This window comes from Gallus gallus, chromosome 5 (assembly GCF_016699485.2).
Source record: "Gallus gallus isolate bGalGal1 chromosome 5, bGalGal1.mat.broiler.GRCg7b, whole genome shotgun sequence".
Classification (NCBI taxonomy): Eukaryota; Metazoa; Chordata; class Aves; order Galliformes; family Phasianidae; genus Gallus; species Gallus gallus.
This window is the reverse complement of record NC_052536.1, coordinates 35,462,015-35,479,385: the sequence shown is the minus strand read 5'-3', so window position 1 is coordinate 35,479,385 and position 17,371 is coordinate 35,462,015. Positions and strand designations below refer to the sequence as shown.

The window sequence follows — 17,371 nt, the reverse complement described above, 5'->3', positions numbered from 1 at the left end:
AATTTTAGCCATAAAGCTGAAGAGGTTAGTGAAGGGTGAAATTGCTACTGGAGAAGTACCTCTTGGGGCCGTTGAGTTGATTAACATCCCCGCTAACCTCAGGCATCCCAACTTTACAGCTCCTCTGGAAGCTCCTGACAGAAAGCAGCAGAACTATTAATGGCATCTCCTCTGTGCTACTCATGTGTGTGTCCTTGAATAGTGACAGGAAGGAGCCCGGGGCTGCTGGATTCCTCTGCGGCTGGGAGTGGCTGCTGTGGGCTGGGGGAACGCACTGAAAACAGATCCCGGCATCACTTCCCATGCTTTGCACTTCTCTGTGCAGCACACTTCTGCTGCTGGCGCACATGGAGAGAGCGATGCTCTTCAGACCCAAAGCAGTGCTCTTCAACCAAAAACGAGCTGGCAGCGCCAGAAAATAATGTGGTTTTTCCTCCTCCAGTTTGCGCAGCTGACATGCTTTCAGCTTGAGAAATTTAAACGTTTCAGGTGACTGTGCCATTAGCTCATTTTGTAGGAAGAAGTTGTGTATATGAAACAAGAACACAAAGGAAATGGATTATCCAAAAGAGGTTTTCCAGCTGACTAGTACATCCAGCAAATTGAGCTGTTGCTTTTTGGCTGCTTGAAGAACATTTGGACTTGCATTTTATCAGAAAAAATGAAATAAAATCTGTATTTTTGTTTTGCATTGCAGTCTATACTTGCAAAGCAGTCTGGCAGCTTTTCCCCGGTGTACTTCCCCAGCATATGGGTCAGATTTATACACCTGGTTTTCCAAAGGTGTGCCGTGCCACTGCAATAAGCATCACTCTGTGAAGCACAGCACTGACTGTGCCTTCCAGAAAATGCTGCTGCTTTTCACATTTCCAGTCTTTAGAAGGGATTTAGAACACACATCCGTGTCTGCTACATAGCCAGGGTTCTGCTTCGCTCTGTGTACAGATATATGTGCCTCTTCAATGCAGTGCTGTTAGAGCAGCAAACTTCTCGGAGCTGGTATTGTCAGGAGCTGCTAGTGGGAAGGAAAGTCTGAGCTCACTGTTTGCTTGAAGCTGAAGTTTCAATAAATAATTGTTGTGAACGAGCTGCATTTCCTTCCTAGGGAGGCAGGATACTCTGCAGCTCAAAGTGTGGCAGGGGCACCAAGTCCCCTGCCCGGCCACTGAGCTTGGCACAGCTTCATGAGTGACCTCAGCAGCTCAGAGAATGGAGAGACAGTGCCCATTGGGTGGGGAGACTTTGTTAATAATTGCAATAGAGAGCTTGCAGGCACTGCAATATAAATGCTACAGGCAGTATAAGTGGAAAAAAAAATGTAGTCTTTACCAGGGAATGAAGGTTTTCTTAAAAGCAAACAAATAAATTAAGATGGTAACGGTGTCAGGGTTGAATAATTCATACGCAGCCAATGGCTGACCGAATAAATCTTTCCTTACCTGCGACTGTGCTGTGAATTTATCCCAACTGGGAGCAAGAGACAGCAGGAAGAGAGATGTGGGAAGAAATTGCTCCTGGGGAAAACACATTTTATCAGGCATGTGGGCATTTATGAAGGCTATCGGGGTGAGCAGAACTTACTTCTCTCAGCACTGTAAATGTGCAAAGCTGTGTGAATGTAGAACACGTGGTAATTACTTAGAAGTCATTATTTTATCTCATGTATGCTCACGAATAGTGCCGAGCAAAACTTCCCTCTGTGTTAAATTTTGGGTGATTTTTTTTTTTGGTTTTGTTTACCCATTTTTCTGCCATGAGTTTCTCTCACAGGAGGATTTTTGATTCCCTTCTTTGATATGTTTAAACACTATCTCTGAAATGATGTCGCTACAGGGCAACCCATTTTTATTCAATCTGTCCTTTCCTGCCCATGGGCTGCTGGCTGGCCAGTGGGAGCCCGGGGCCACGACCCATCAGTGGGATTTAGTGGCCTCAAGAGAGCAGCTGCCTCTGAGAGCATCAGCTGCTGCTGCCAGTGCCCCGGGGCTGACTGCACTTTGCACTGACTTCAACTGAGTGCTGAGACTTTCTGTTACTCCAGCAAGCACCCACACAAGTTCCTCTGTCTTCCCTTCATAGCCCTCTTCATGAAGGTGGTTCGTCAGCATCTGAAGGGATCTGAAGTCTGACGGCAGAATTCAACAGGTCTCTGAGCTGAACCTGTAGGCATACAGCCCCACTTTCTTCTATCTCAAATGAATTATTTTATGAAGCTTAATCACTTAATTAAGGATCTTAATTACTTTTGTGACCTCTATCCTTCTGCCAGATTTAACTCAGACAAGCTCACAAGTTGAGCTACAGGGCCGAGGAGCGGCCTGGGTGACCGCAGGGACACGGACGAGGCCCAGTGCTGGCCTCACCTCCACAGGAAATTGGCTGGAATGGCACTGCTGAGCTCAGTGACGCGAGAGGAGCAGAGAGCGCAAAAGCAAAGGGCTCTGATTTAAGAGAGCCTGAATGCAGAAGGCAGCTCTATTCATTATGATTATTTCATGCCAATGAGCACCCAGGAGCGGAACCCAAATGAGCAGTGCCTTCTGCTTCACCGTGAGTCACTGCCTCTGTCCACAGAGGGTAAGGGGGACAAGGAGGTTTCCTTAGAGGCGTGTGCTCAGCACAGCATGTCGCTGCATCACAGGGCTATTTCGGTGGGGCCAGGTGGGATGCGGGCCTTGTGGCACCCGGGCAGTGAAACCTGATGCTTCCTGCATGCAGCCAGATCTGAGGTGGGGACCAGAGGAGTAGCAGCTTTGTCCCAGCGTGCTCCTGCAATACCTTGGGTTTTTGTTTTTGTTTTAATCATTATTGTCTTTGGCTGGCTATTGGCCATTTCTGTGACCTCCCACAGTCACCATTTGACTCTATCACAAGTTTCTGTTTCTGGTGACTGCCAGGTACCAGTCAGGGCCCTGAAGCAGCATCCCGCCAGGCTGGAGGCCTCACTTAGGCACCTGGTGAGGTGAGCAGAACAATGAGCACTGTGCCTCATTATTCAGTTTCCATGGCAGTGAGCAGGAGGTGAGTCATGCCTGATTTTGACTTGTCATCCCTGGAGCATCAGCCCAGCTGTGTGGCTCTGGCACTGGTAATTCCTCTTCCACCCCTTGCTGTCTGTGCCTCGGCGTGGGAAGTGGGCCTCTGTGCAAGTGGGCAGGGTGTCCTGTGGAGGCATGGGACTGGGGCACTTTGGTGGGCTTGTACAAGTGTCAGGAGCAGCCTGCTGAGGCCACAGCAGTGTTGGGATTTAGTGGCAATGCAGGATGCCCTGCATATGTGCATGACTAAATCCATTTTCAAATGCTACGAATCCCTTCCTGCTGTTTTCCCAGTGGCCTCCTGGCATTGGGTGCAAGGACACAGAAGGGCACGTGCCAGGAATACTGACAAACTACGGTGTCTCAAATGGGTTTGTGATTCACCGAACCATGCTGAGCAGCTGGAGTTCACCAAAGCCTGTGAAGCTGTGTGGGAGACATCCCAAAATGGGGCTGAAGAGATGGTCTCATTGGACTTACATTGTTGTAAGTCAACTATAAAACTGTGTCTGGAGAATTAACCATTTTAGGAGTTGTGCTGTTACTTCCCATAAATTTTCACCTACCCTACCTAATTACTTGTATGATCAAAAGCACATGTTGTATTTGAATTGTGTTATGGATTGCACAAGATGCAATTATGCAGTACCAGCTCTCTTCCTGGGTCCGACGCTGCTGGCAGCACAAACAAAGGAGCGGCAATCGGCTGTTACAAAGTGGCGGCAGAGCTGCCACCTTTAGCTCTGTGTTGGCAGGGACTGCATGGATGCGAGGGGCTGGAGCCACAGTGCATCTACAGGGTAGCGGCCTTAAGGCTGATGGGCCACATTTTGGATCTCACTGAATTCAATTCAGGCCTGAACTCTGAAATCAGAGAGGGCAGGATATGACTCATCATATCAACATGGTGGCATGTGGTAACGGAGAAAGGGGGGGAAAAACCGGACACACATCACGCAGCACAGTAGGAACACACACATCTGTACACACACATGCACCAGTTTGGTGGTCTCCACCTGCCTGCCCGGGAGCCCTGGGCTGCCACACAGCAGCTCATGGGATGAGAGCCGTGCCGTGCCAACAGTCCCCACGCCCGCCTGTCACGCTGCAGATGCAAAGGTCCACGTCTGGTGTCCCGTGCCTGAACCCCACCCAACCCAACCCAACCCAACACAGACAAGTGGCACGCTCCAAGGAGAGCCGTTCCTTCTTGTTTTCCTAGAAGCCATCTTCCTATCTTTTAATACTGCTCCTTACCCCTTGCACGGGGCTGCGCCCTGCCCGCCCTATCAGCAGTTCTTTCAGACACGTCCCCGTGCCAGGCCTCCAGATCTGTGCTCACAGACAGACAATAGCCATAGCAGCGGCACAACTCCCGTTCAGAGCGGAGCAAGGAGATGGCAAACGGCAGCAATAAGCAATAACACTTGCCCCTTGCGTGGCGTGCACAGAGCCCAACCCCGGGCCACGCCGGGCAGGGCAGCGATGCTCGGGACGGCGACTGCCGAGCGGCACACAGAGTACCTGCGCTGAGAGCGGCCGCTCGGGGCGCGCTGCAGTGCGGGGCAGCGGCTGCGCTCAGCCTCCAGGAGCCCGGCCGCCACCGTGACCCTGCCGGGCGGCGCGGCCGCACGTCTCGGTACACGGTGACCGCGTTACACCGGTGAACGGGCGGCCGGGCAGGCCCCGGGGGAGCCAGGCGGCGAGAGAAGGCCGCGTCCAGGCCGCCTCACCGGGCGGCCCGCTCGGCCGGGCCTCGCCAGCACAGGGGGCCGGCCAGGCACCGCGTGGGGCCGCGGGCGGAGGCCGAGGCGCGCAAGGAAACGGCGGCGCGGGCGGCCGGGCCAGAAGAGGAAGCACGGCTTCCTCCCGCCGCCTCCAGGCCCTTCCCCGCGGGGGGCGGCCCGGCGGGCCCTGGCTGCGGGCACCGAGAGCCGGGCGGGGCGGGCCGGGCCGGGCCGGTGGCACGTGGTGGCGGCGCTGCCCATGTGACCGGCCCTCCCCGGCCGCCGCGGCTCATCCCCCGCCCGGCCCGAGTCCCCGCCCGCCTCGCCCCCAGCGCAGCGCAGCGCAGCGCTCTCCTGCGCGCAGCAGCCCCGCACCGCAGGCAGCCGCCGCCGCCCCGGACCCGGCGCCATGGTAAGGGCGGCGCGGCGCGGCCGGGCGGGGAGGCGGCCCCGGGACCGAGAGGCCGAGCGGGCCCGGCGCGGCGCGCTCAGACCCCGCGGCCTCCGGCGGCCATTTTAGTCTAATTTTAGCCCGGTGCGGGGGGAAGGGGCGGTGGGAGCGGCCCCGGGGCGGCAGCGGGCGGCGGGACCGAGGGCCGGCGGCGGGCGGTGGGCGCGGCGCTCCCCGCGGCCGCCCGGGCGGCGTCCGTCCGCGCGTCCGCGTGTGTGCGCGCCGAGGCCGGGCGGGCCGCGGGGAGGGGGCTCCCGGAGGGCCGCGTCCCGCCGGGCCCTGGGCGCTGCCGCAGCCGACGGGGCCGAGCCGGGCCGGGCCGGGCCGAGCGGGATCGCGGCGGGGCCGCGGCGGCGGGGCCGGGCGGGGATGCGGCGCGCCGTGCCCGGGCGGGCGGCGAACAAAGCGCGGCGGCGGGCACGGCTCCTCGGGACAAAGCCGCCGCCCCGTGCACCTGCCCGCACCGAGCGCTCGGGCCCAGATGCAGCGGTTGCTCTGAACGCGAGGACGCTGCGGATGTGCTCGCTGGCTCGCGGGTAACTGTTCCGAGGGTTTGTGTTTTTTTTCACCGCGAGCCGCCCGTTAGCCCCGTCAGCGTTTTGTTTCCTTACTGCTACGGGTTTGGGGTCTGACGGCTCGGTAGCGTTACGGGAGCCGCGCGCGTCGTCACCCCGCTTTGCACGGGGAGAAATAGCGATCGGAGAACACTGGCGGTGCGAAATAGAAGTCGGGAGTTGTTAAAGCGCGGCGTCGGGGCTGACACAATGCAGAAAGCATCTCTCCTGCTTGTGGAGCCTTACATCACCCAGCAAAATGAGAGTCATGACAGTGCTGGCTGCGAACCGCTGCCGTAGCGTTTGTTCCATCACGGAAACCCACCCCGGCCCCAAAGTACGAAGTCCCGCGTCCCGCTCCCTCCCCGCCCCCGGGTGCACCAGCAGGTAATGGAAAAGTGCGGGAGCGGTGCGGGCGGATGAGAGCGCCGCCCGGAATTAAAGCGATGCTGAGTGGACAGGATTTACACCTCCTTTATGTCCTCTGCACCAGCCCTGCAAGCGCGACCGACCTCGCAGCGCGTTCAGGTTGAGCGCGGGGTTTTTGTTGCTGCAGGGGCAGGTGGAGTTCTTTATCTGGTGCTGCGGGCTGTTGCGTCGTTTAGCGAATGTTAATTTTCGCTGTTGAAATTATCCCTTTGATCTCATTTTACAGGCTTCTGGAGTAACAGTGAATGATGAAGTCATAAAGGTTTTTAATGACATGAAAGTAAGAAAATCTTCAACCCCAGAAGAGATTAAAAAAAGAAAGAAAGCCGTTCTCTTCTGCTTAAGCGATGACAAAAAGCAAATAATCGTAGAGGAGGCGAAGCAGATACTGGTCGGTGACATCGGAGATACCGTGGAGGACCCCTATACGGCCTTTGTGAAGTTGCTACCGTTGAACGATTGCCGATACGCTTTGTACGATGCCACGTATGAGACAAAGGAATCTAAGAAGGAAGACCTGGTATTTATATTCTGGTGTGTAGAAGCAAAGCTTGCAGTTAAATTCGAATATGCGTGACTTAACGCTGGGTGATTGAGTAACTGTTTTTTCCTCCTTTAAAGGGCTCCTGAAAGCGCACCTTTAAAAAGCAAGATGATCTACGCAAGCTCTAAAGATGCCATTAAAAAGAAATTTACAGGTACGGACCTAAAAGTGTGTCGGTTGCGAGTCCTGATGCTGTTTAGATGCTGAGGTTCTCACAAATACCCTGTTGTCCGTCTGTCTTTCAGGTATTAAACATGAGTGGCAAGTAAATGGTTTGGATGATATTAAGGACCGTTCAACACTCGGAGAGAAACTGGGAGGCAACGTGGTAGTTTCACTTGAAGGAAAACCCTTATAAAAAGACAGACAAGTGCCATCTGGATCTAAGGAGCTTCCATTTCTGCAGCTCGTTCAATTGGAATAGTATTAGTCTCCCTTTCTCCTTCCCTCCTCAAAAATAAGCCCCTTCCCTTCTGCCCCTGAAGGAGATGTCATTGTTAAGCAGTCTACCAGTGATTGCCATTAGACTGTTTAATCCTGGTAGTTTTATGTAGGATCCAAGGAATGCTTTCACGTCATACTCTTAGCCAAAACTGACGCTGCATGCATTCCTTGCCACACGTACAATGAATGTGATAGTTAATGTGAATAGTCTAGCAGACAGCAAAGGGTAAGCTAATTGAATGCCTTGAAAGTATTGTCCACTGGTGGGATGGTAGACTCTATACAGTATTACTTACAGTTGCACTTGATTGCAGTTCCATGAGGCTCTTGTGCATTCATACACCTCACCTGCCTTGACAAGCCTATTTTTGTGACATGGCAGCACACAACACTATGCATTTAAAGCACTTTTTTGTAATATGTTTGACCTGCCCCTCCCCCCCAAAGGAATGCCAATTAAGTTGCTGTAACTGTGTCATCAAATTATTGTGGTACCTCAGTTTCATTCCTGTTACATGCATATCTTTATAAATGAAGTAGCTGTTACGATGCCTTTTGTTTTCCATTGAATGTACACTACTGAACAGGAGTAGAAGTTATCTGTTTACCATGTGAGTCTTGAAACACTAAAGTTTTGTAAAACATCGGTCATGATGGCAATTTCTGTATTAAAAAGAGCCTTAAATGGAACATTGTTTTTGAGATCAAAAACTGGCCACGTTGCAATAAAACTTGTGGCTTATTACAGAATGTTGCCTTGTTTTCATTGGAAAATATAGTTTTTAAGTATGTTTAATTTAAGCATATTTCAAATAACTTCTGTGGAAAGTATTGTAAAGATAAACAATCATTAATCTCGTCATAAATAGTGCAAGTTTTTCATTCCTGATCATGATTTAGGCACTGCTTTACAATACTTCGTGGCACTATTCTGATCATTCGGTAAAGGACCTATTCCTCGTTTACCGTGAAAGCAGCTGCCGCTGCTAGAGACCATTCGCTTCCATGAAACTCTTGTGTCAGAAACTTACAGGTACTGAGGAATTAACCGTGCGCCTGTGTTTAGCACCTGAATGCTCTTAAAGTTCTACATGTCAGAGTAAAACCTTGCATGAAATCTCGCAGCTCTCTGTTGTGATGAGGTGATACGTAACGACAGCTGTATGTAACGCAGAATACAGGTTGGTGAATAGTTGTTGCTTCTTAAGCGTTACAGTTAGCACTGACTTGGTACAAGAAGTATCCTAGATGAACTGTTCTGCTTGTTAACTTCTATGTAAATAGAACTGGAAAGTGTTTGCCACTACTGAGGCTTGCACTGGGGACATGTTTTGGCTGAAAGCCAGATAATGCTCTCCTTATAGAGAATTTGATCTGCTCTGTGTGAGCAATCCTCCGTTAGCCAGAGCTATTTATGGCAAACACATGCTTTTGTATCTTGTCATCGTTATCCACAAATGGCAAAACTGGACATGATTCTGCTGGTATGCGTAAAGGCACTCTGTTAGGCAGCCAGTCACAGCCGAAATGTACATGCTGCCAGAAGGAATGCTCTTTATCATTACCTTATTTTAAAAAGTTGGTGGAGTAGAACTGAGGAGCTCTTAACTATTGGCCCTTTACTTTCAGTTCATAGCCCCCTTTTTGCAACAAGAAGCAGATAATCACCAACTTTTGTTTTTTTTTTTTTAAAAGTTTGAATAAATTGGAGATACTGTGTTCAGGCTTTCTCGTCCTGTAGAACTTTAAGACTTTATTTCAGGCTTCTGGCTGTCCTTACGACTTGCACACCTCATTGTGTTGGCTGTTTTCTGTAGGCTAAACTCGACTAGAATTTAACTAAAAAGGCATGACAACCACTGACTTATTAAGTGTATCGATGAGTCTTGGTTTTGTTCTACAAAACTCTCCTTTCAGGAACCTTTTAAGGCTGAGAAGTAACTGATGGTATGCATGTTGTCTATTTAAAAAGCAACACCTTTTTATTCCTCAAATCGGTCTCTTTTATTTCTGATGGCTCACGTTGCGTGCAAAGCCCAGTTTAATGTAAAAATCTACTTTGTTCTTTACGTTTGACTTGAGTTCAGTATAACGAAACAATCATTTTAACTGATGTTCACAAGGCATAAGTGGTTTCTTTAGAAAAAAAAGCCAAAACTGAAAATGTTAAATTTTAATAAACAATTTGAATCTCATTTTAGACAGTAAAGTTTGGGTTTTTTTTTTCTTTTTCTTTTTTTTTTTTAAAGCAGTACTGTGTTTAAGTTTAATGTTTGTCTCTGCTGCAAACAGTCTGGAAAGATGTCTGTGGCTTCTGAACCGAATATTGTTGTTTTCTTTTTTTTTAAAACTAGCTTATATGTATATACACTCAGTCCAAGTAGATATAAAATTGAAGCACAAACTGTATTTATGTAAGATCCAAAGCTACCAAACCAAGTTTTGGATCAGAAAGGATCAGCCTGCCTTCAGTTAGTTCTTGAAATGACTGACGGATGCGAGGTCCAATTCACATGGCTTGTGTTTTTGTTTTTTTTTCTTAAAGAAGAAACAAACAATAAAGTGCTACAGAACTGTTACTGCTTGAATTATAAAACAGATGAGAGACAGCTGGCATCTGTTCCAAAATGGTTTGTCAGCTGTTGTTTTCTGTCATTATGCAAAATGGTGAGGGCCTCATTGTGATCGAGGAGTAGAGGAAAATCCTCTCAAGTTGAATATCTTCTGTGTATCTCGATGTAGACATGACTTTTGGGTATCTTGGCTTCAGTTACTTTATTGATAAACGTTAAATAAAATTTTCATGAGAGTAGCATGTGCAGAAATGGCATTTTTCTTCTAAGAAATAGTTCAAAACCAGCGACTGTTTTGTTTTGATTTGGTAAATCCTGGAAAAGGTATAGACATACAGGCCTGATTTCTCCGACAAAGAGAAATCAAGCCCACGACTGGGGTGAGTAGGTGACGTTTGTGGTTGTGGCAATTTTGGAAATGCAAAGCTTAAATGTATAAGGACTGAAATACTTCATCATTCCCAGTCAGATCCTTAAGCAGGCTTCAAGTATGGTCAGTTAAAACCCACAGAGTCCATTTCTCTGAGCAGAAGAGTCTCTCTCTGCTGTGTAACTCGCTCAGAACCCACCGCGGACTACAGCAGCAGTCAAATTGCCACAAGCTGATAATAAGCTTTACTCTCTAATGCCAATTCCAGTATAAACCAAATTTTCATGTCTGCCTATCTTCATAAACTTGTAAGTTCCCCTTAGTTTGTGGTGGAGAGTTAACGATTGTAGAGTGAAAACATGGCACTAATGGTGGATGAAGGATCATCAATGTAGCACCTGTCTTTAAGTATTGAATTTCTTTAAAATATTTCTGATTTTGAAAACCTGGTATAAATAAAATTAATTTAAACGTCGCCAGATGTGAGTGAGTTTTGTGTTCTAGGCTACGCCGATCAGTTTGCTGTTGTCTTTGGATTGGGAGTAATTCAAGCAATGCAAAAGGGCGCACTGTGGAGTGAATGCGTTGTACCAGGCATTTTTGTAATGGATTTCACCTGCAGCCCATTCAGTACAGTAACCAGCTGTAGCAAAAGGTAGGTATAAGGAAATACTTGGTGGATAGATGCTGGATAGCCTTTTTTTTTTCTGCATTGGATCTCAGGTCGTATCTTCAGAAAATGAGATTTTTGTTTTTGAAGGTAGGAAAAACTCTGTGCTGACGAGTCTTTTTTAATGCTTTAGAGAAAGGGGGTTATTGAAATATAGAAAGGGTGACTCTAAAGCACACACAGAGTCATCAACATTGCCTGTTTGGTTCCAGTGGTATCTCTGCAGTTAATGGAAATTTTCTTATACCTAGAAGTAGCTTAAATGGAGGGGAGTCGATCTTGTGAACAAATGTCAGTAACTAGTCAAGAAGCAGCTTCATCACATTATCTGGTGAAGACTTGCTCTGTGACTTAGCAATTTTTTTAGCTCTTCCTTGACACAAGCTTTCTTTGTGGTTGTTTAGGGAATGCGTATGAAAATAAGCATTAACGGTGAGTGAAAGGTCTCATGTGAATCTAAGTAGTTTTACGTACGTTACTGCTTAGTTAGAAATGGAAGATTTTTTTTACCTGTTTTCCTATCTGTTCTTGGTTGCCCTACTTAACACACCTATACTGCTGTTCACTGTGCTGCTGACTTGTGCCATCTGCCAATACTATCTGAAACATTACTACAGTGAAAAGTCAAAGCCTTCGATAGCTGCAATATTCCAACCGGTAACATCACTTATGGTGTTTATTTCGTGTTATAACGGCCTTTCTATATTGTAACACAGCAAAAATGTGCAGTTTGGAGGCACTGAAGGTAATTTTGACGCTGCCTTTTCAGTGCCTCATTGTGGGTTGGTATTTCTACTGTCAGATTGGCTTCATAGTTTCGTAGAAAACTAATGGTTGGAGAGGGAATTGAAGGTGCTGATTGTCTTTAAAAGTTTCTGAGTGTCAATTCAAATGGTAAGGAGGGGAAAAAAAAGCAACCAAGCTGTTTCCCAGTGTTAGGTTAATTTTTATTCTTGTGTGACCAGGCTTAGGAACGTGTGTGGCTGCAATCATGCCTCTCCTCTCCCACTTCTTTATTTTTAAAAACAGCTGTGTCACTGCAAATCCCTGCCATCTGCCCACCATCTTCTCTAAAGCTGCACGGACAATCTCCACTTGTACCTTTTAGTACCTATTTTTCCTCGCTCGCCTGTGATTGTACAGATCTGATGTAGAGAAAGCAAATGCTGTAATATTATGCTGCTCAAAAGCTTTTCTATTATGCAGAAAGTTAAAAGCATCAGTTACTCTCTGGCGAGCACAGCTGCAGGGTATACACGGGCTTGAAAAAGAGATGTGATTTTGAGAACCGGTTTAGAGAGCCTTATTTGTGTCTGCTTCCTCTTACTGGCAGCACGGCTTTCATCTCTGACCTTCTATTAAGGCTGATGTGAAAGCTAAGCTTTTCTTCCATTTTAGCTGTTTCAACAGAAAATTGAAAGTGCACGTAGCAAACAAGGTGCAGAGAAGCAGAGGAAGATTTAGAGCAAGTGGTTTTTCTTAGAGACCTGGATGGCTAAAGGAAAAAAAAGGGAGGGGGGGAGGTTACAGCAGAGGGTTGTTTTTTCCTTTTAATTTCAACATGAGATTTCAACTGTAAAGGCTGAGCTTGTGTTATTGTTTGCTTTGCTGAAATACACTGATTCCATGTCTGTATGTCTCAGTGCTTCTAAGCCACGCCGTGTGAACATAAGCTCTGTATCAAAGTAAAACTTACTCCATTCCTGCGAATACGAGGCCGTGCATAAATGAGATTTTGGTCTGTGATAATTTATAGATGGTGCGTTTGAACAATCCCTTTAAAACGTGTATTTTGTTGATTCTGCCAAATGCAATAATTAAGCTATGACACTGGCCATTAGAATGAACTTAGTCCTTAATTAGGCGTTTGCAGGTGACAAATATAATTCACAGTAATATTTTAGACTCCTTTGCCCTGTTATTTACGCACGACTTAGCCATGAAATGCTTCCCAGTCCACAGCATTCATTGCCTGCAAAAGTTCTTTAATGAAGCGCACAGTTTTAGCTCTTCGTTGACTACACTGATGCAGGATCTGTCACTTGAAGGCTTTTATTCTTTTGCATTTGTGAATTCCCTTTGTAATGCTGCATTATTTCTCTGCATCCATGCTGGAAAATCAGTTCCCAGAACTCTCCTTCTGAGTAACCAGAATTCCTAAACAATATTTATTCTGCGTGACTAAAGTGGAAAGGCATCTTGTAGAACACCCATAGGAAACAAATGCATGGCATTAGCCTACATGGCCACCGAATGTGTCTCTTCCTGCCCACCTCTAGCTGCTGCTTCGTCCTGGCGGCAGCGTCACCCCGCTCAGGTTGGCGTGCAGCAGCCCAGCTCAGACAGCGTGTGGAAGCTGAACAGAATGTCTTATTTCTATTTAGGTAAAGGCTTTACCAGCTGGCTGAATGCCTTGTTTGCTGGTAATGCTGGGTGGAACAGCTACCATGGTCACACTGATAAACACTTCCTTTATTTTTTTCTTTCTCTTCTTCTTCCTTTTTTTCTTCTTTTTTTTTTAACCTGTTCTGTCAAAACCTGGCCTTGATTCTAGCCACTTTTATAGATTAACTTCAAGAGATGAAGTAATTCGAAGCATCTTCGGAACAAGCTATATTTAGATATCTAACCTTTCAATAGTTCTGGTAGTTGCTTTGTTCTCACTATTATTATTTTAATTCAGTCACTTCTACTACATTATGATTTTAACTGCCTAGAGTTCAGTGCTGCCAGCGTGGTACTCACACCACGTTGCAGACAGCATTTCGAAGTTGACATCGTCAAAATAAGTAGTAATGTAAAACAATTCTAATGCAATAGCCTGGTGCCAGTTTTGCAAGGAGAATAACTTACAACTTGAGCTGTCTTCCAGCGGGCTCCAGACCGAGTGTCTGCCGCAGATCTTCCTGGTGGGTTTGGAATGTGTTGGAGTACCAGGACACAGCAGTTGGTTTGCTTTCTTGCATAGCTGGATGCATAATCGATGCTGGGATGCATTGAGCTTGCAGTGGTATCAATGTCTAACCTTTAATCTCCTTTTTCATTCTGAATGAAATGGACAGGCTGCAATTACAGCTTTTGTCTTTTTGGTATTATAGTCATCCATTTCAGCTATTTTATTTATTTATTTTTTTTCATTATTACTGTATGGGAGTATCATAGCATTTATCATAGCATTATGCAGCATAAGGCCAAAACACAGCGCTGGAATGTGGTCACAATTTTCAACTGCTGCGGCTGTTGTAGCAGATACAGAATGTTATCTTGTCAAACTTGAATTGTGCATGTGTTCTGGTAGGCTCTAGAAAGGAGCTGTAGTGTGAGTAGCTGGCACTTTGCTCTGTCACCGTGACATCTGTGAGGTGTAGTCCCTGGTGACTGGAAAAGGGGAAACATCACTACCATTTTCAGAAAAGGGGGAAAGGAAGACCCAGGGGACTACAGGCTGGTGAGCCTCATGTCAAGACCATGAAGCAAATGTTTCTGGGAGCTATGTTAAGGCATAGGTGGAACAAGGAGGTGATCTGAGACAGCCAGCTCAGCTTCACCAAGGGCAGATCGTGTCTGATCAATCTGGCAGCCTTCTACAGAGGAGTGATGGCATTGGTGGACAAAAGAAGGGCATCTGGTATCAGTTGTTGGAGTGGGTCCAGAAGAGGGCCGTGAAGATGATCAGAGGGCTGGAGCACCTCTCCTATGAAGAAAGGTTGAGGGAGTTGGGCTTGCTTAGCTTGGACAACAGAAGACTCTGGAGAGACCTCACTGTGGCCTTCCAGTACTTGAAGGGAGCTTACAGACTGGAAGGGGACAAACTTCTTACATGAGCAGATAGTGATAGGACAAGGGGTAATGGTTTTAAACTAAAAGAGGGAAGATTTAGGTTAGATGTTAGGATGGTGGTGGTGGGTGGTGAGGCACTGGCACAGGCTGCCCAGAGAAGCTGTGGGTGCCCCATCCCTGGCAGCATTCAAGGCTGGGCTGGATGGGATACTGGACAGTCTGATCTAGTGGCTGGCAACTCTGCCCATGGCACGGGGTTGGAAAAGGGTGGTCTTTAAGGTCCCTTCCAACCTAAGACATTCTATGATCTCGCTAACATCATGGGATGGTGTCCATTGTAGGCTTTCTGTTTTTCATGCATTTTACAGTGCTGTACTACTCTGCTCTAGAAGTCAGAGCAATTGACCACTCAAAACATCTTCCAGGACTGTAGAATTTCTGTTGCTATTTGCTGCTAATAGTGAAAGGTGAAGCTGAGATATTTAACGACAACAGCAAAAAAATGATGCACACCAGAGTCAAGAAGCACATGTGTTTAGCTGCAGTCATCTTGTGCACAAATTAATAACGGTACTATAGAAGTATATCAAGTATATTTAACAGTGATAGAATTTTAGATTTACCCTTTAAAGGCTTTTTTTTTTATAAATAAGAAATGGTGTTAATAAGCAGAATTTCTACTGTAATAGTAAACTGTGGGAAGACGTTGCTTCTCTTTACATCAGCATCTTACATCGTGTGCAAACACAGATCCTCTCAGATTCTTCTTAATATAGTGTTTGGATCACATTCAGAGGTTAATGGACAAGAACACAGAATTATTGTAAGTCACATTTTATATTATGAACATATTTTGAGTGGAAATGCAAACCTTTAATTACCAAAAGACATACTTGGGAAGAAATGGTGTCACTTTTAAAAGCTTATAGTTTTCTCTACTAACGAGTATTTTTATGCTGTAAGTTGCCCATTAAGATCTGTTCCTTCTGTTTGGGTAGTTCCTTGGTTTGGTTGCTGTTCCCCACACTGCGCTGTGTTTCAGTCTAATAGAAACTGCACTCCTCGATTGTTTGCAAAGGAAATGTACTGATCCTTTTCCACTGTCCTTGTTTTTTGTTTTTGTTTTTGTTTTTTAAATTATCACTGTATTTGCATGTCATCACCTCAATTTCAACAGAGAGTCTGTGCTGGAGTGCAGTCCTTTCTATATTCCCTTGCGCAAGCATAGCAGTTGAAGTGTTTGTGGGTTTTTAATTCTTTTAATATAAGGTGCCACAAGCAATGATTCTTCGGGTACAAATTGCAATTTTTTGGGGTTAAAGTCAATTAAAATCACTGGTCTGTGGGATAAAGGAAAATATATAGGCAAAGTATTGTATTTCTTAACATCTTCACATGGACAAGTTGGAAATAAATATGCTTACAAAGAAGCAGAGAATGATGAGCCTCAGGTTGATGTTTTTTCAAGTTGAGCAATTTCTGCAGACTTCTATAAACCAATCTCTGATGTTGCTATTCAGTGGAATATCTTTGATGTGGGCTGAACACAAGACTGTAGTTTATGCAGTTTACTGTAGGAAAGAGCAAAGTGACTCAGATTTACAGAGCTTCCCCTTTCTACAGGGATAGGATCACAATTCAGGATTCACATAGGATCACAATAAAGGACAAATGAGTCTGAGAGTATTCGAGAACGTTCAGTGGGAATGAGATTATTATTGTAGTGTTTAATCCTGAAATAACGATAGACCATCTCAAGGATCATCTCATAGATCTGGTGCCAGCACCTGTGAGAGATGAATACTCAAACTACTTTGTGATATTAGTCTGAGTTCATTTTGTGTTGCCGTAAACTTGGAGCTCTCCAGAGAAATGTAGAATAGAACATTTATATCTGCAATGAATGTTTTCACATTAAAAAAGAGATTTATAACATGTTGAATTATAGCTCTTCAACACCTTATAAGCGGCTGAAAACTCAGGATTGGTTATAGAAGCAGTCATTTCCCTTATTCTATTCTGGGGGGTTTGCTGTGTTGTCAGGCTTGTTTTCCTGTCTCTCAGGTGCAGTGTGAAAGAGTGCACAGAAAGCACACTATGATGCTTCAGTATCTGTGAGCGCAGAGGGTTAAACCAACGTAGTGGTAGTAACCTGACAAGTCATGCTGTCTGCAAAAGGATTAAGAAACATTCTCAGATCAGAATATGTCATTTTGATAGATAATAACGCTTTGTTTCCACTTGGAACGTGTGTGATTGTCCCACCGTGTCTTTCATTTATTTAAAGAGGAGAATGACCAAAGTGAGCCCTCCTCCTCCCCTTGACTTGCTTCCTGTGTCCCTTCTTCTCCAGAGCATTCCCCCACACCCCTGGCCTACATTCAGAATCTGCTCACCTGCTTTCTCACCCCCCTGCTCCCATTCCTCTTGGTACATGAGTTCTACCTGTTCTCATCGCCTCTCATTTTGTTCCCTGCTATCTCTGGTTCTCTCCTGCTCCCCTGCATTATCATTGTGTATTAAAAGCACATAGCAAACAGGAAAATAATCCCACTTTTGATCCATGAGCTGGTTTCTCACGTTAAAAACATGTCACCTTATAAATTGTTCAAAGAGCTCACTTAACTTCATTTTATCAAACGCTTTGGCGTAATGTCTCAAGATATTTCAACATTTCCACTCTGGTCACGGGGTTTAACTTGGCCATTTAGATAGCTGCCGGACTGGGTTACTGTATGCTTTTCTCAGTGCCATAAGCCTGAACGATCCTTTTCTTCAATCACGAAAAACC

General features: G+C 46.3%; 1 protein-coding gene across 3 annotated transcripts; it reads left to right on the top strand.

The window, feature by feature from the left end:
* Window positions 1–5,113: 5,113 nt before the first annotated feature.
* Window positions 5,114–9,382, top strand: CFL2 (cofilin 2). Of its 3 annotated transcripts, none has more exons than NM_001004406.2 (4): window positions 5,114–5,177; window positions 6,426–6,733; window positions 6,821–6,897; window positions 6,989–9,382. In NM_001004406.2, the coding sequence occupies exons 1-4, from the start codon at window positions 5,175–5,177 to the stop codon at window positions 7,099–7,101; spliced, it is 501 nt and encodes a 166-aa protein (NP_001004406.2). In that variant the 5' UTR covers window positions 5,114–5,174; the 3' UTR covers window positions 7,102–9,382. The 3 variants fall into 3 exon arrangements, with proteins under 3 accessions (NP_001004406.2, XP_015142855.1, XP_015142854.1); XM_015287369.4 differs by lacking the exon at window positions 5,114–5,177 and adding an exon at window positions 5,360–5,752; XM_015287368.4 differs by lacking the exon at window positions 5,114–5,177 and adding an exon at window positions 6,083–6,157.
* Window positions 9,383–17,371: the final 7,989 nt, after the last annotated feature.